The 19,101-nt window shown below is 39.4% G+C and overlaps 1 protein-coding gene and 1 long non-coding RNA gene across 7 annotated transcripts in view; one reads left to right on the forward strand and one right to left on the reverse strand.

Annotated features, from left to right (window-relative positions):
- Positions 1-18,496, forward strand: part of zmp:0000001167 (protein phosphatase 1 regulatory subunit 12A) — a 135,775-nt gene extending 117,279 nt beyond the window's left edge. For 4 of the 5 annotated variants that reach the window (XM_052029025.1, XM_052029021.1, XM_052029023.1 and 1 more), the window contains 4 exons: positions 1,202-1,306; positions 11,830-11,880; positions 13,422-13,472; positions 13,927-18,496. In XM_052029025.1, the coding sequence (XP_051884985.1) occupies positions 1,202-1,306; positions 11,830-11,880; positions 13,422-13,472; positions 13,927-14,013 (294 nt within the window). In that variant the 3' untranslated portion in view covers positions 14,014-18,496. Of the gene's footprint in view, positions 1-1,201; positions 1,307-11,829; positions 11,885-13,421; positions 13,473-13,926 lie in introns of all 5 variants that reach the window. The other variant, XM_052029022.1, reaches the window with a different exon arrangement.
- LOC127577658 (uncharacterized) overlaps positions 1-19,101 on the reverse strand; it is a 73,969-nt gene that overhangs the window by 18,992 nt on the left and 35,876 nt on the right. For both annotated transcript variants that reach the window (XR_007957414.1, XR_007957415.1), the window contains exon 2: positions 11,743-11,862. This is a non-coding gene — a long non-coding RNA (uncharacterized LOC127577658). The remainder of the gene's footprint in view (positions 1-11,742; positions 11,863-19,101) is intronic.

A 19,101-nucleotide genomic window follows, 5' to 3' on the forward strand; every position in this document is an offset into this window, starting at 1 on the left:
ACCCCATCTGCTTCCCGTCTCTGATGTCCTCCAGCTGGCCTCTTCATCTGACTGGGGTCGAGAATCTCATTCATCAATGATGGCTATTCCATCATTTGTTCTAGGGAAATGGAATTTCTTTCCAAAATTCCACCTTGGCAGCCCTATTCAATTTTTCAAACCTGACTTCCTCAACATTTGTGACATTCTCCTATTAATGGATGCCCTCTATTAATTCTACCGTTTAAAGGTACCACATCCTAATTTTCCAATATGCAAGCCTTTGAGTATCTCAATCAACTGCTGCTTATTGGGTAAACCTCGTACCCAATCCTAATACTCCCAATTTACTGCTGTTTCTCTCCCCAGTTTCTCATTTGACAGTGTTCTCACCTAATCTCATTTACTTGACCCCTTCCTGTTTTACAGGTACTCTTCCTAATTCTTCTGGTAACTGATGTCCTTCCCTAATTCCACCATTCACTTTGTCCCTCCCTAATCCATCTACTGCATGGTGTCCACCCCAAATTTCCTCATTTATTGCCACCCTCTCCAACTCACCTGCTTTCCCTATCTTCTCCCATTGCATCTCTAGATTGCTACCATCCCTTAGCTATTTACTGGTTCCAACCTCTAATTCAAGTAGTTAAATAAATCTGGAATTAAAAATCTAGGATCAGTAATAATCATGTAACTACGAGTTCCTTTCCCTAATTCCCACTGTCTTCCTGTAATATTTTGCTATTCTCACCTATTGATTCTATTGTTAGTGCACATCTTTAATTTGTCCTGAAACTGGTACATATCAGAAATTCCCCCACTTAATTTTGCCTTCCTGATTTTACCTATTTACTGGTGACATTTACAACTCCCTCATCTATTGTTGCCCTCCACTTATTGCGCTTTGTACTGATGTGTTCTTCTAATTCTCATTCTTCTGTTACATTAGAAGATGGACACAGTTGGTCATTTCAGCCTCTTTAACCTATTCTGCCATTTATGGCTGATCTGAATATCTTTTTAAAACTTTAAACAAAATCAACATCTGAACCAAAAATTAACTTTGTAAGTATTGATGAACTCTGCCATACCTTATCCTAGATTCGGCAAACTATATTAATTTTAGTCTGCTTACCTGTGGAGTTCTTGATCCAAGGTACTGCTGATCAAGAACACTGCCAGAAAAGCCTATAAAGTAATTGTGTCTCACTCTGTCTAATAGTTGTACGAAGAGCTTCAGAGAGAGAATGTCCAGCTACAGGACCAGCTGCAGGAGATGCAGATGCAGATTTCACATACAAAGTTGGAGTTAGAGAAGGCTACACAGGTAAGCATTGTTTGAACAGTTCTCACATAATGCAGCCTTGAGTGCAAGAATAGGTAATGGCGTTGATGCACTGTTAATCGGGTAAGGATAAATCTAAAGAAAAGCACAGCCACAGTTTAGGGTCCCACTATCTGTGGTGAATTATTTGCATTCATTGTATTGGTTATCATTTAGCTATCCACACTGTTTCCGTGTTTCACAAGGTGTCATATCTGATCTCACCCCTTTGGGAATGTATTACCTGCAGTGCTTATTCACGCAGTTATTCAGAACAGCTTCCTTTTCTGAGAGAGCCGAGGAAGTGGTGGCAAGAAGGTGTGTCGCTTTAGGGTGTGGGGTGTGCCTTCTACAAGAAGCTGCGGTTGGAGCTGTCTGGGAAGATGTGATTAAATGGATGGAGTTTCTTCAATAAAGTAGCCACCCTCCCAGATGAGGAAGAAGTTCAACACTCAATATTTTTCACTTACAGTGCCTGCTATACTCATCTGTTAATGATATACTGCAATGGCATATCTGTAACACACAAATAGACCTCTATCAACCAGCAAGTTAATCACATGAGATGTTTCCTAATTCAAAAATGTCACTGTAAAATGCTACACAGGCAACCCAAAGTCAGGCATGGCATTTCATCATCTTTGCAACCACAAATATCACAAATGGAGGTGGGATCATGATGTCCTGTTACAATCAACCTGCATGCTGCATGTTCTTGCACTTGATCAAGAAAGCACAATGACCAGTACTATTGCCAGACCTCAGGAAAATGGTCAGTTTTGTTTTTAAATGATGTCTTCATGATGCAGGCAAAGGAAGCTTACTGTAGAAAGGGAAAGATGAAAGCGGGAGTGGGCTCCCCAAACCTGAAGTCGTTGACTTACGTGGAAGGACTCACCCAGGACTGCCACTCCATGGTCCCCATTGGAGAGGGTCATGCAGGTGGTGACTCTAAATCTGCAGGCTAGTACCTGTTCTTCTATTCATTTCTCATTCTTCATGAAATTGGTTCTTAACTGGACCATGCTGCCAACAGGCAACTTAATTGCAGCTCTGTACTATATTGATGACAACTGAAGTGTTCTCTCAGGATTGTCTCACAGATTCCATTTCATGTCTTTCCCTGTTGTATATTTCTGTAGGGCTCCTCAATGAGAACAGTTCACAGGGTTAGAAGTAAAGGATCAATCAATCCACTTTCAATTCACTGCATTACTCACTCTACCTCCCACAAGCAGCAACCCAGGAACTATGGGGAAGGTAGCAGAGTTGGAGCAGGATGCACTGGAGTAGGAAATGGTTTGGGGGACTTGTTTCAATATCCTCAGATGCTGTGTACCAGCAACAGTATCATTCCAGTCCCTATCTGGTTGTTTTCAAGCACCATCAATTCACCGAGACATTTTCAAGTATAAAAAGAACCCTGAAAAATTTGATGGCCACCATGAAGGAAGGATAATATGTGAAGGAGCTCCTTATCTAAGTCTGTGCAGTTTTCTCTGATCTGTAGAATTGCTGTCTACTCTGAAATGTATACAAGTCCAGGAGCAAGCAGTTTCTAAGTGCAATTTATAGAAGTATCTTTGGGAGTGATGTAACTGATGTTTTACAGATGAACCAATATTCTGGAGGCATTTCTCACGTTATTTCCATACTTGGGAACAGAATGGACAATATTTTGAAGAAATATTGTAGAGGCATGACAGGGACAAAAAAAAGTTCCAGTCAGCAATTCCTCCAGCTTGCCACACATCCATATCCCTTGATGGATCAAATGGTTCCCGAAGGCCAGAAAACGCATCCACTGGAGCAACATCAGTTATGTGGTCGTGAATTTTTAGGGTGATGGATAATGTATCAATCAAGTGGGCTGCTCTGCTCTGGATAATGTTGAGCATCTTGTGCATTGTTGCAATTGCACTCAGAGCCAAATGCAGAGTATTCCATCACACTGCTAAAATAAAGGCCTTGTAGATGATGGAAACCATGGAGGTGGCGGTCAAATCACTCATTGCCAGCTGTCCAGCCTGATCTACCCTTGTAGCTATTTGACTGATGTGGCTAGTTCAGTTAAGTTTCTGATTAATGGTAATCCACAGGATGTTGATAGTGGGGAGTTCAGTTATCTGGTACCAGTGAATATCAGTATTAAGTGGCGAGACCTAATTGCAGTTGTTAGAGTGCAGGTGCTAATTGAGAGTACTGTTGAAGGCACTTCCTATCACTTTGCCGACGATTGAGGGAAGAACTATTGGATGCTACTTAGCCAGATTGAATCTGTCCTGCATTTTGCCGACAGGACATGTCTGGATAATATTTTACAGTTTCAGGTATTTGCCACTGTATACAGCTTGGCAAGACCAAAACTGATTCTAGAGTGCTGGTCTTCAGTAATACAACTGGGATGTTTAGTGCTGCACTGGGAAATCGTGGAATGAATCGGATTGACTGAAAACTGTCTTCTTGCTGCTGAGGTTCTCAGGAGGAAGTAGATGTGAATCATCCACTCAGTATTTCAAGATGAACATAAATGCCTCAGTCTTGTCTTTAGCACTTGTGGGCCCCTCCCTTGTTGGTGGTGTTTTTTTCCACTCACTGCCTAGCCATTTAATGTTCCACTATCATTCACAACTCTGTGATAGGACTGCATAGTTTTAATCTGATTTGTTGGTTATGGGATTGCATAGCTTTGCCAATTGCACACTATTTTTGCTGTTTAGCACGCAGGTACTCCTGTGTCAGTTTTCCTAGGCTGGCACTAATTTTTAGGTATGGCTGGAGTTTCTCCTGGCATACTCTTCTGTATTTGATGGACCAAGGTTGATTCCCTAATATAGTTGCTATGGATCAGTGAAGAATATGCCAGCCCCTGGTACACAGCCCCTCTTGGATTCCCAGTTTTCAGCTGCTAGAATAGCTCTGAATCTATCCCATTTAGAATGATTGTAGTTCCACACAACACAATGGAAGGCATCAAGTGTGAAGATGGGATTTGTTCTCCACAAGGACTATGTAGTGGTAACTCCTGCCAATGCCATCACAGATACAGATTCTATCTGGTGCATCTGCAACAGATAAATGACTACAAGGCCAAGTAAGTTTATCCCTTATGTTAGGCTTATTCATTACCTGCTGTAGACCTGGTCTGGAACCTTTTGTCCTTTAGGACTTGGCCAATTCGGTCAGTAGTGTTTTTACCAAGCCACTCTTGGTGATGGACATCGAAGTCCTTTGGAGTACATTCTGTTCCCTTGCTACCTACAATGAATTTTCCCAAGTGTTGAACAATGTGGAGGAGCACTGATTATCAGGTGAAGGAAGACTAAGTCATAATCAGATTTGCTTGCCCATGTTTGACTTGATGCCATGAGACTTCATGGAGTCTGGTGTCAATTGAGGATTTGCAAGGCTACTCCCTCTTGCCTGTATACCACTCTACTGCCACCTCAAGTCTGTCTTCCTAGTGGGTCAGGATGTACCTAGAGATTGTGATGGAGAAGTTGGAAATATGACGATAAGATATGATTGTGACTGTAACTATATGAGGCTATTCCTTGACAAGTCTGTGAATTGAATGCGTTCGGTGCCTAGGTTGATGTCTGGTGCTTTGTTTTTTTTAAAAAACTGAATGGCTTGCTCAGCCATCCCACAGGGCAGCTAAAAGTTAACCACATTACTGTGGGTCTTCAAATCCAGGTAAGGATGGTAGTTTTACATTCATCATTGCAAATTATTTTTTTTAAATTCCAGATTATGACAGAATTTAACTTCCACAGCTGTTATGTTGTGATTTGAACTTACAGCAATGGATTGTTAAGTCTAAATTTCAGGGTTACTACTCTTAGTGTATAATGGCAGGACAGTAGTCAATTCTATAGATTACAACAGCCCAAAGAAAATGTAATGGGATAATATATTCGTGAACCTTGGGAGTTGACACCAATGTGTTCTTGATAGCCTTGTATACATACAATCACCCATCCATCAAAAGGAATTTTTATGGCAACATTCAATGTTCAGTTATCTCCATGCCTGATGAAATTTTGATGGTAACATACAACTTCTAGTGAAATACAGTAAGTTCTACTTAATTGGAGCTCAATAAGACTGGTGTATTTTTTTTTGGAAAACTACAAATTGATGGGGGGATGTGGAAGGTGAAGTGGAGACCATTAATGGCTTGGTTATTATCCTCCTGCCTAAGCTGAGAGTTATGGATTCAAGTTCCTCTTGGTGAATTAAACATAACATGTAGGCTTACATTCCCGTGTAAAAGGGAGTGCTGCATTGTCAGAGGTGACATCTTTTGGATAAGCCAAAGAATTTTGACCAATGTGCCCTCTTGCATGAAGATAAAAAAAAATCCCATGACCCAATTCATAACTGTGAAAAGGAGTAGGCCATTCAGTCCCTTATGCTTGTTTTGCAATTCAATAAAATTATGGCTGGTCATACCTCATTCCTACACTAGTCCCATATCCCATGAAACCCAAAATATCCAAAAATGTATTGATCTTTGCCTTGAATTTACTCTTGGAGAATTCTAAGAAACTTCTTCTTGTCTTAATATTGAATGGACAACCCCTGACTTTCTGGACTGTTGGTCTAGAGACACATACCCCAGAAAGCATCATCCATGCACACACCCTGACAAGCATTATAAGAATTTTGCATGTATTACTGATCTTTTTTCATTCTTCTTTACTTTACAGAGCATAGGTCCAGATTACTTAAATTTTCCTCAGTGGACTTTCTGCACATATTAGGAATCCGATCATCTGAATCTTCTTTGCACTCCCTCTATTGCAAGTGTATGTTTTTGGGTAGGGGACCAGACCCGTACATGGTATTCTGGGTGCAGTCTCACACAGGACTCAATATAACTGCAGTAAGATGTCTTTACCCTTACTCAAATCCTCTTCCAAAACAAAATTGCCAAGATACTGTTTCCCTTCCTAATGTACCTGCACATTAACTTCCAGTTATTCATCTGTAAGAACACCCAGGTCCTTCTGAACATTAGCACCTTTTGGTTTCCTACCATTTTAAAAAAAACATTCCACTGTTCTATTTTTTCTACAAAGTGGATGACCTCATGTTTTTCATTTTACGTTCCATCTGCCATGTTCTTGCCCATTCACTTAGCTTGTTTTTCATCCTCCTGTCACCCAGCTTCTTAGCATCAGCAAACTTGGATATATTACGTTTGATTCCTTTATACAAATTTGAGCAGCTAGATTCCCAGTACTCATCTCTGTGGTACGGCACTTGTCAGTCTCCAAAAATGACCTGTTTATTCCTACTATCTTCAAATCCAATGTATTTACTACCCTCTATCCTCTGAGAAGTCCTTCAAAAAGGTACTATATAAGAAAGTTATTGAACATAATTAGAGCACAAAGTTCGAATATACCACATCTACTGGTTTACCCTTACCTATTGTGCTAGCTACAACCTCAAAATGATAACAGATTTATCAAATGCTATTTCCTTTTCATTATTGCACGTTCTCTGTGCCCATCATTTTTCCCAAATGCCTTGTTATGACTTGGTTACTAACAGATTCCAGTATTTCCCTTGCTGCTGATGTTAGGCTAACTGGTCTATAGTTCTCCATTTTCTCTCTCCCTTCTTTCTTAAATAGTGGGAGCAGCACACTTGCTACCTTCCAATCTGTAGGTACTGTTCTAGAAGCTATGGAATTTTGGAAGATGACATTTGCTATCCACATTCAGTGCGTCCATTAATTCCATAGACAACAATTTCAAAGTCTTGGGATACAGGTCATCGGGTTTCACGGATTTATTGGCTTTCAGTCCTAAAATCTGTATATCCTTCTTTTAAAAAAAGAAACTACTAGTTTCTTTGAGCTCCCCATTCACTCCAGACCTGGTTTCTGTGTTTACCTCCATGAAACAAAAACAAACTACTAAATTTCTGTTTCTTTATTCCCCAATATAATTTTTTTTCTGACTCTTAAGGGTGCATATTAACTTTTGCTATTTTTTTTTCCTTTTTGTATATCTATAGAAGGTTTTAGTCTGTTTTTGTTTCTCACTACTCTCATTCTACTTTCCCTGTTGTGTTTTTCTCCCTTAAGAGGAGTACATATTTTTGTAAACCATGTCAATTCTTTTAAGTGTTAGCTATAGCATGTTTACTGCCATTCCTTTGGGTAAAGTTTCCCACTCCATCACAGTCAATTTATGCTTCGCAATTTCATTATTCCCTTTGTTTGTTCAATTGAAACCTGAGTTTTAAATCTAAAGTCACTTTAAATCTTTACATAAAATTCTATCGTATGATGATCACTCTTCTCTTTTTATAAAAGATCTCATTAACTTTCTCATTGCACAATACTAGATCTAATCATGCCTATTTTCTCATCAATTTCTCATCTATAAAACCATTACTCTTATTCTGTGAATTCATTGTTTACACTATGCTAATTTGATTTTTATCGGATTTATACATAGATTAACATCTCCCTGTTTATTGAATTATCCCTATTGCATGCTTCTCTAATTTCCTGATTTATACCATGCCATACATTCCCTTTATCAATTAAGGAACTATGCACACTATTTTCAACTCCTTGCTGTTTCTTAGTCCCATCCAAATTGACTTATGACTTGATTTTCTGAGCTAAGTTTCTCTCTACTACCTTTATCCCACCCTTTATTATCAGGTTATTCCTTATTTTCCATTTTGCCCCTCTCTCCTAAGATACTAGTGTCCTGGGATAATTAATTCCCAATCTCGGTTACTTCGCAAACACATTTCCATAATTGGCCTTTGGATTTGAACCCATTTATTTCTAGTTTTGCCATTAATTCAGGTTTTGCTGATTTTAAACATAATGGATTGAATGGCCTCTTTCTGCCTTTCACATTTTTAATCAAACAATGAGACTAGTATCACATAACAGACCTCCTGTTCTGACGGAGCATGGTCAGTCGAAGCAAACATTTCTTCAATTGTCCAGAAGTCAATGATTATTATACCATAAGTTCTCAAACTAGAGCTCTCACTGGGTGATGACAATAGTAGTCATCACCCTTGCACTAATAAATTAGCAGCACCCTCTTTTCCTCACATGCCCCCATGACAAATCAACTGTAGTATCAACTCACAGTGTAATAAATAGATAGCACACCCAATAGTCAGAGCCTGTAAAACATTAAGATCATCTCTTCCCTGACAGTCACCCTGTAATTAATTAAGTGCTTTCTGTCCTCACATTCCTTTGCTCTGTAATAAATTAATAGCATTATTTCCTCTCACATTCTGTAATAAATTATCAGCATTCTCTGGCGTATTATGCACCTTGTATTAAATCAGTGGCACTCTCTTCCCTGTAATGAATGGATACAAAACCCATCAGAGAAGGAAATGTGTCTTTATTACCTGGTCCAGCCAATGCATGACTGCAGGTTGCAATGGTCAATTCTAAATTTCCTCCTCCGTTCAGGACCTGTTTGATATGGATGTGCCAGTGATGGCACACAATGCATGCAAACAACAAAATCTCTTCCCTCACAGCCTGTAATCTTAACAGCCCTCTCCAATCTGCTTCCCTACAATCTTTGCCTTTGCACTCTGATATCCTGCAATGAATCAACTGTGATCCCAGCTCACAAAGAGTGCAATAAATCAACAGCAGTCCCTGCTCTCCTGCCCAGTAATAAATCAACATGTCTGTGCCCTCACACTCCTTATACACTGTAAAGCAATGGCACACCCTGCAATAAATCCACTGCACTTTCTGCCCTTGCAACCTGTAAAATATCAACAGAACTCTTATCATCACACTCCCTTGCTTGCAATAAATCTCGTCAATTTACTACAGAGTTAGCATTTTCAGCTCTCTAACTCTGTAGTAAATTGACGAGATTCTCTGCTCACAGACTTTCTCATCCCATTAAAAATCAACAGCATTGCCTACCCTTGTGCTCAACAAGAAATTGAGAACAATTGTCGCCTTCACATTCTGTAATGAATTAAAAGTAATCCCTGCAGTTTTCAAACTTTAAAAATCACAGGAATTTCTGCTGTTTATTTAATAATAAAACCTGCAGGCATTCTCTGCCCTCACACCCAGTGCTAAATCAACAGCCTCTGCCCTCTTGCTGTGTAATAAATTGAGTGCAATTTTTGCCCTTGCATTCTGTAATAAATCAAATAGCACTCCTGCCCCTTGTAAAGTGTAATAAATTAATTCTCTGCACTCTGTAATGAGTTGATGGCACTGACTGTGTCATGCATTGTAATAAATCAACAATATTCGTGCTACGTACTCCCTTGTCTTGTAATAGATTGATACAAACTCATCATGGAGGAAATTTGTCTTCATTATCTGGTCTGGCCAGTGTGTGACTGCAGCCTGCAGCCCCACCAGTGGGTGATTCTGAACTGTCTCCTCAGTTCAAGGACAATTAGAAATGGTCATTGGGTAATGATGGCACATCATGCATGTAAATAATAAAATCTCTTCCCCTACACCTTGAAATAAATAGTCAGCCCCCCTCTGCCCTCACGCTCTTGCATTTTGACGTAGCTCCACAGCACTCTTTGCCCTCATGCTCACACACCATTGCAAGGAATCAACTGTGATTTCTGCTATCCTGCCGAGTAATAAATCAACAGCACTCCCTGCTCCTGTTTTGTAATAGGTCCATTGCAATTTGTCATTGCACCCCTGCATACTGTTACAAAGAAATGCTGTTCTATGCCCTCACCCTGTAATATACCAACAGAACTCTCTGCCATCACACTCCCTTGCCCTGTAATAAACTAACAGCACTTTCTGCTCTGACTCTATTGACAGGACTCTGACCTCAGCCTTCCTCATTTACAGTAAACCAACACTTTCTGTTCCCACACTGTGATAAATCAACTGCAATCTTTGCTCTCCTGCCTTACAGTAAATCAACAGCACTTCCTGCCCAGCAACAAATGGAGAACAATTGTTGCCCTCACATTCTGTAATGAAGTAAATGCAATCCTTGCCATCAGTCTGTATAAAATCAACAAGAATTTCTGCGCTCGCACCCCATGCCAAATTAACAATACCTCTGCCCCCTTGCTCTGTAATAACCCAAGATCAATCTTTGCCATTGTGTGCTCTAATAAATCAACAGCACTCTCTGCCATCACACCCTGTTATAACTTAACAGCAGTCTCTACATTCACTCTGACAAACTGGCAGCACCATTTGCCCTCATGCTTTGTAATAAACCTATAACACTGCATTCATACTCCTTTGCCCTGTAATTAATTGATATAAAACCCATCGTGGAAGGAAGTCTGTGATCATTACCTGGTCTGACTCTGTGTGACTTCAGACTCACCAGTGATTGATTCTTAATCATCCTCTCAGTTTGGAGGCAATTAGAGATGAGCAATTGCCACTGATACCTCATCAAACAAATAAAGTCTCTAGCCTTGCATTCTGTAATAAATCATCGCCCTCTCTGCCCTTGTACTCCTGTAGTAGACCAGCATTCTGGCCTCCTCCTCTTAAATAAATTCACTGCACTTTGCCCTCACACTACAAGGAATGAACTGTAATCTCTGCTCACTTGACCTGTAATAAATCCACTGGAATCTCTGCTTTATTACAGTGTTGGGAAATGCAAGGGCAATGACACACCAAGCCCTCACACTCTGTAACGTATCAACAGAAATCTGCCATCGTACTCCCTCGTCTTGTATAAATCAACTGCACTTTAACTCTGTAGTAAATTGACAGGACCCTCTGCACTCAGACTTCCTCACCCCATAATAAATCAACACTTTCTCCACCTGCCCCGTGATTCAGCTGTAATCTTTGCTGTCTTGCCCTGTTAAAAATCAACAGCACTGCCTGCCTTCATGCCCAGCAGTTTTTCAAAAGCAATCCTTTTTCTCATGTTCTGCACACCCTGCCCTCACAGCCTATATTAAAGCAACAGTATCCTCTGCCCTTCTATCCCAAGTCAAGAGCACTCTGTGCCTTTTTAACCAGGTAATAAGTTGATATCACTCTCTGCCCTCGTGTATTATAACATGTCAACAGCACTCGTCCTTCACACACTCGTGCCTTGTAATAGATCAACAGCATTCTCTGCCTTCAGCACAGTCTTCAATCACAACTTGTAATAAGTCAGCACTAATAGGTCTTCAAACGCACCCAGGCAAATATTACATTGGCAGTAGTTTTCAGTGTTCCCAGTATTAAACTGATAGTATTTTTACCCCTCACACCCTGACCCTGTATTAAATTGGGAGTTTACTCCAGTTCCCACCACCCTCTCAAATCTGAAATATACTCCCCTCACACTGCATTAAATCAGCAAGCACTCTGCCTTCAGAGTTGCACTTCAAATTAAATTGATTGCACATCCTTAAACTCCCCATTCACTAGTAAATCAGCAACAATCAGCCCAATGTGTACCCACTTTAAATAGTGATGGCTCTGCTCATGTGCTCAGCAATGCAATATGACATAATACTTCCATCCATCTTTTTCTGTTTTGATTTGATAGATGCAAGAAAGATTTGCAGACAGGACCGCCCATCTGGAAATGGAGAAAAAAGTGAGTGAGTATAGAATCTTCAAAATGAATTTTAGGAATACAGAGAACTGATATTTCTAAGAACAATATTTTTGACAACATGCATCAGCCAATGGGTTGGAGATTAGATGGGTCATATAACACAACAGTCTTGCTCAGCAAAGAAAGTCAATTTATTCAGAGACAGGGATAATTAAAGAAGGGAAAGGGAAACTGCAGCAACTTCTCCCAATAAAAGCAGGGTAATTTCCCCCAGTAAAATGTAGCAAATCAAAGATAGTTATATACACATATTGTGCATCACCTGAATCTCAATTATTTATACAGTGTGGTCACTAAGCTTGATTGACAACAGAATTACCCAACCATTTCCACTCTGCTCAGCTTCAGATTTAACATTATACACAGCTTTCTTAAGAATCGGAGATTGTTAAATATTTCTGGGAATCAATACTGTGAAAAGTTGGAATAAGTACAACATTGGACAATATTGAGAGTGGACCAAGGGAATAGTTGGAAATTTTGGGACTTAAGCAGAATGCCAAGTAATATGAGAAGACAGCAGAGTCCTTTACAAATTTCTAACCCACATCTCACAGTTGGTCTGAAAATCACCTGTCCTGGATTGTTGCAGGCATTTCTTGTGGTAAAAAGGTAATTGAATGTGTCATCCAAAGCTGACACAGGCTAAAAAGTTTGCTTGTAGTCAATAAGTTAGCATATTTGCCATTTTAAATAAGTGTCAGGTCCGAGAGCCTATACTTTAAAACTGTTGTGGGAAAATATTTAAAAGATCTTGAAACATGATGGTGACAAAAATCACGGTTAATTATATTAAAGCTAAAGTGAACATATGGACAAAAGGATTTGAAGGATAGAAAGCAAGGAGCAAATGCATGTTTCTTACATCATCAAAGGAGTTTGTGCTCAACCCTTGAATCTCCCATGTAGATAATGATCAGAAATAGAGCTACATTTTTTAATATGTTGCTTTTTTCAAAGTTATGTTGGTTGGCAAGCTACAAGGAAAATTGTTAGTTATGTAGATAGATCAAAATGCAGTTCAATGCAGAGAGAGAAAGTGTGCTAAATAGAACCATTTGGTTAGTGGGGAACAGATTGGTGTAGATGTACAGAGTTTATTTCCTCGACAATTAGATTACAACTACAAAAATCATAGAAGCAAACAGGATTAACGTCTTTTATGTATTGGGATATTAGTGTCAAAACCAAGAATCAATTTTGGAAAAAGATGTGATATGGCCAATTAAAATAATAAGTAGCAACATACAAAAGGTGCTCGAGGAACTCAGTGGGTCAGGCAGCATCTATGGAGGGAAATGGACAGTGACGTTTTGGGTTCATACCCTTCATCTTCATATTGTGTGTTCAACTGGATTCTAATTTAGAAGGAAATTGGATAAGTATTTGAAATGCATGATATATAAATTTCATAGCTTAAGGATATTAGGATAGTTTTGCTGAGCAGCTATTATTCCTGTAATTCTACAAACTGACTCTACACTACACATGCCTGTACTCACTTTGAATTCTTTTAATAGGAGCGGAAAGCCTTAGAAAGAAGAATCTTAGAACTTGAGGAAGAACTAAAGGTATGAAGTATTTTAGTTAATGCCTGAGCCATACTTAATATAAAGTAAACATACAAGATTGTAAGGGGGTTTGACAGGGTAGATCTTGATATGTTTCCACTAGTGGGAGATTTATAAACAATGGGACATAACTACATAGCTGCAAAATAAGAGGCTGGTCATTTAAAACTGAGGTGTGTAGAAATTTCTTCTCAGAGGGTAGTGATTCTCTGGAATTCTCTGCCCCCCGCCCCTTCTACCACAAGGTGATGGAGGCTGGAACATTAGGAATACTTAAGACGAACAGATAAATATTTGAAAGATTGAGGATTTGCAGGTTATGGGGAACTTGCACAGAAGAGTTGAGACAGCATGGATCAGCCATAATTTTACTGCATGGCATGTCAGGCTTGGGGGGCCTGGTCGCTTTCTTGTGTAATGAACAAGACTAAACCTTTTTTTAAAATATCTCTAGGTTTTAACAGATTTGAGAGCTGACAACCAGAGACTGAAAGATGAAAATGGTGCACTGATTCGTGTCATCAGCAAACTCTCCAAGTAACTGGTCTTCACTTCAACACTTGCACAAAGCTTTCTGGAATGATGGGATGTACTGCCACTGGTCTCCATGTCCAGACGCTTGCCTCACCCTCTCTATAGAGGGATTGCTAACCAAGCCACACCTATTGCTATTACAGTTGCACCTGGACTGCCATCCGTGGGTAAATCGGAAAGGCATGTTCATTGAATTCTGTATAAATGATGCTCGTAACCGGTACCTATATAGCTACACCACAGAGGAACAGCACTGCTGTGAGGAATAGTTGTGATGGGAACCCAGAGTCTTTGATGATGACAACTGTCCCAATCAGCACACAAGGCCACTCTTCATTCATGTGACTTTGTTGACAAAACAGCACTTTGCTTCGTTAATAGTACATGACCAGTTGAAGAAATGGACACTTCGTTGGGTCAAGTTGGAGAGATGGAGCGGAGAGTTCTGTTTGACAGGCTCTTCATTTTGGGTTGTTTTATAAGGGAATGGAACAGAAAAAGACTAAAGCTTTTTTTAAAATTATTCCATTATTCATTTGATCTTCCAGCTATCAAAACCCTCACCAGTTCCTACATACCACGTGGAACTTACTGTGGAGTTGTTCATTACTGACCTCTGCAGACTATTTTACAGAATTGTGACTTGGAAAGATGTAGTTACCCAGCACCCTGTGTCCCCAAAAGTGAGTTGCACCTATATTCATGACCCAATGAGTATTTTTGCTGGTTCTAAGTTGCCACTGCTTTTGGTAGGGAGGTATTGAAGGATAGCAAAGCATGAATAAGAATCAATTTCCACCAGGAATGGATGTAAGCCAGGCAATGATGAAATATGCAAGGTCCAATTTAAAAAAACAGCTCTAACCAGAGTCATTACTATGTGGGTGTTACCTTGTAGTGGCTTGTATGAGTAGAAATGATTAAAGGAATCATCCAGAAATGGAGAGAACCTGAATCATTGGCACAGTCACTGGGGGCAGACAGCTGCTGTTGATTCCTGAACTGGCCAATTATGGAGGAGTAAAAAGGGGGGTAAAAACTGTATGTAATGCAAGGGTAAAGTTTTCTTATAATTGGCACGAGAATTCTTTTCCCCCATTTGAAATTGCACTAATCCCCTCTGTCTTCCCTCAACCGTTTTAATGTGGAAGTCCCTAATTTTAATTCTTTTTCTTGTCAAATCCCCTCGCGCCAAAAATAAACCTTTGTGTCTTTCCTGTATCCTGTACCAGAGAAAAAAAAGAACAATTGTGTTCTATCAGCTCTTTCCACTTTCCTTGCCAAAGGAAAAAATAGTAGAATGAGCAATATAAACATAACAGTCAGAATATAAAGTGTTGTGGTACCAAAGTATGTGTGTTTACATTGAGGCAATATATTTTGTAGATCATCATTTTATACAGCTTACTGTACTGGCCCTGATACAAAAGTCTACACTAGATTACCTATATGCAAAGCAGTTTTCTAGTTTGTTATGACTCTGAGAAAGAAAGACTTGTATTTTTGTGGCACTTTGGTGTTTCTTTCAGAAATATCCCAGAACACAATGGTTATTGTTGAAGGCACAGGGAGTTCCCACAAACATAACAAATTTAAAGTTAATTTGCTTTTAGTGATGGCTGAAGAAAGAATATTGATTGGGGCACTAGAAAACCACAGTACTTCTCTTTGAATCTAAGTTTCCATCCAATCTACTGGAATAAGAAGTGGATATGGGTTAACTTCTCTTCTATCAGGTGCCTCTTCCAACAGTCCCTCAATATTGCAGAGTTTCAGCCTAGAGTATAGATTCAGCTCAAGTGGGACTCGAACAAAAAAATCTCAACTCTGGAAAGAGTGCTGCTGAAATTTGAGAAGAATCTATGTAAGAGGTATTAATTTTGTTAATTTTTCCTGTATCTGTGGTAGACTCTAATGGCCAGTTTTCCAAATTAGTGCTCTGCTTACGTTGGAGGGGTTGCCTCAATAATACCTTTGACTCATACTATCTGCACTTAAGTAATGCAGTGATTTGACTAAAATGATGACAACTTCAAGGCCAGCTCACCCAGATAAAAAGTTACATCATTTATGAAAAGGTTATCAAATTGCACTATCTGATGCACTGATTACTCAAAATTCATGATGTTTGGATGTCCAGTTTGGTAGTCAAAGCTTTTTTTTAAGGATTTCTGAGAAAGAAGGTTACGTCCCTCATTGTTTATCTTCCACTTCAGAAGCAAGCGTGCTTTTATTTTGTAGTCTCTTGTGATAAGTATCCAAGTAAACACCATGTATTCCACTGAAGAGTCTTACTGCAAACAGTATGTCAACCATTGAACCAAAGTATGTAATTTAATAACCCAAGAATTCCCTAGCAGTTCTGTAAATTTATCTCCTTTGGCAAGTTGCTGCAGGAAATTAAAAAGTAACCTTTACGCTTCTTAGGATCAGATTTGGAATGTGGTCTATCAAGAAGACTGCTGCCTCAAGAAACTACTTGCACCACCCAAATGTCACAGTTGTCTACACAGCACCCTGAGACTTTAGAACTCTGAAGATTTCTATAATGAGCCCTGACCCTTTATTTATCCTTTGGCTGGTATCTTTTCACTGTAGGTTGGAACAGTCAGTCTTTTTGCACTGTTCAAAATTTGCAAGAGAACTTAATTGACAAGAGATCAAGGTAAATTTTGCTGAGAGGTCCCATAATTCTGAAAGTGTTTTGAGTTCAGGGGTATTATCAATTACGTAGCTCACCGTTTGCTAGATGCAGCATCTGATTTTCTACATGCATACATTTTGAGATCAACAGGAGTTGGAAGGGCCAGATGCTGTGAAGAGTTCTATTCCTGAGGAGGTGATTCATTAAAAGAGATAACCATTGTGCCCTTTAGATGGGTTACACAAAGCAGAACTGAATCACTTAAAATCACAATCATGAGGTAATGAAGATTGCTAAATGTGGCTAACTTCCAGTTGGCTTAAAGTAAGCGGGTTATATTATCAGTGATTTTTTTTTGTACCGATGGGAGGCTGACTGTTTTCATGTACTTGTTCGATATAGACTGAAACCATACACAGTGGTACTGTTTTAGTGGAAATGATGGCATGAGGTAGAGGAGGCAAACACCACAAGAATTAGAGATGAAAGTGTTTCCCTTGTCTGACCTGGGTAAAACACTTGTGCAGAGATCTGTGCTTGCATGTCTTTGGAAATCCAAGATTCAGAATAGATCAGCACATTTGGAAAAACTGAAGAGGAATGGGTTCAAGGCTTCCTTTATGCTATGTTTATCGGGTGGGTAAACACTACACATACTGCATCACTTGTGCAATAATGCTAAGTTTATCTTTTATGCAATAATGTATAAGTTACTTTTCTATATGCTTGCCTGCAAATTGCACAAATTCTAATTGTATAAAAGCCACAGATGTGTTTGAAACCAGTTCTATATATTTCACCTGCCTTTCAAATGTAAACTATATATTCTTGTACATTTTTATGTTAATATTTAAAAGAAAATTGTGTCAGACTAATTCACATCAACCAATGGTTGGAAGTCGATTTGCTGTCGATAAAAATGGAGAGAGACAAGCTTCATTTGTGAAGTGTCATGGTGACTTTCCATTACAAGCTACGTGGCTCTCAGGCTGTACCTTCACGGTCAAACTTCACCCTTCACTTTTATACTTGAGCTTTACTCTCAGGTCAATGAATTCCCACTAAGAGTCCTCATTCTCATGCAGCATTCACTCTCAGGCATCATTTCCCACTTAATCCAGGGTTTGAAAAAGAAATCTCCCTATCAGTCCTTAGTCTTGAATTCTCCAAAGACCCTTTTATAGGTTAGTTCCCCCACCACCTCTTTCCCGCCCCCCCCAACCCCACCCCTACAATATGGCTCAACCTGTTTGCTTGGTTGAGAACTTCCATTGGGTCCAATTTCCATAGTGGTTGATAGGAAATGTAATTGGGCACTCAACCATTTGGGGGATTTCTTTGTTCAGACAAGATAGTTACCATGACCATAAAAGCAAAAGTTCTAAAATATTCTATGTATAGTTGATACTTTAGTGCCATGGGCCAGTCACTACACTTTTCCCTTTAGAATTAAACTAAATCAGCCCAGACAAAGAGAATACAGAGATTCTCCCTTTAATATGATTCAAGGGTTTCAAAAGTATCTTTTAAGTTCTGGCACCTTATTTGAAACTGGTTAGGCAAGTGAAAGTGTACCCATTGAATTTAGTTTTCATTAAATGTATAAAGTTTGAGGGCATTTGTTTTCTGGTGCTATTTGGGCATTGCCACTTCAAGATGGCTCAGGAGGAAAATGAAAATCCCTAAGCCATTTATGTGAGAGCTGAACAAAGCACTTTTTAAAAAGTTAATTAGGATCTTGTTGAGTTAACCTATGCTGCGTTTGATCCGGGAATACATAATACTGATAGTAGGTGTAAAAGTGAAAATATATTCCGATCCCAGCACTGACATCCCTCACATTGATGAGCACAATATGCACCAAAAATAAAATGATATATTTTACAAAAAAAAAATGCAGACTTTTGATGTAGCTCTTTCTCTTGCTGCTTCCAAATTTTGTGTGTTCTGTTTTACTCTAAAGCTAATGATCTTGTCTCCGAAAAGATGCGGGCATGGAACTGATTTCAAAGTCTTTTAAGAATTCTATGCTGTAAACGTAGTGGATCACATACAGGAAGTATATTAATACACGTCCAATTTAACCAGTCTCATTCACTCGTCATTGGTGAGCCAATATTGATCCACCAGTCCTCAGTCACGTTCAAGTCCCTCTATGACCTTTTCCTTCCTATCTTTGTAACTTTCTTCGGCCTGATAACCCCCTAACCACCTTCCTTCCTCCCTCCAGCTCTGGCCTCCAAGGCACGTCATGTTTTCCAGTGTAGTAAGTTCTTTATCAGCATGATATTTTCTGACAACTGTTTCTCTCGCCACAGTTGGAGTCAGACCTGCTGAGTGTCACCAGCGGTCTTTTTATTATCTTTGAATAGTATTTACTTCAATGCTCACAACAAAGCTCATTGCAAAGCCTAATCACTATCCAAAGACCAATCCAACATCTAAAACATT

This window comes from Pristis pectinata, chromosome 14 (genome assembly GCF_009764475.1).
Source record: "Pristis pectinata isolate sPriPec2 chromosome 14, sPriPec2.1.pri, whole genome shotgun sequence".
Taxonomy (NCBI): domain Eukaryota; kingdom Metazoa; phylum Chordata; class Chondrichthyes; order Rhinopristiformes; family Pristidae; genus Pristis; species Pristis pectinata.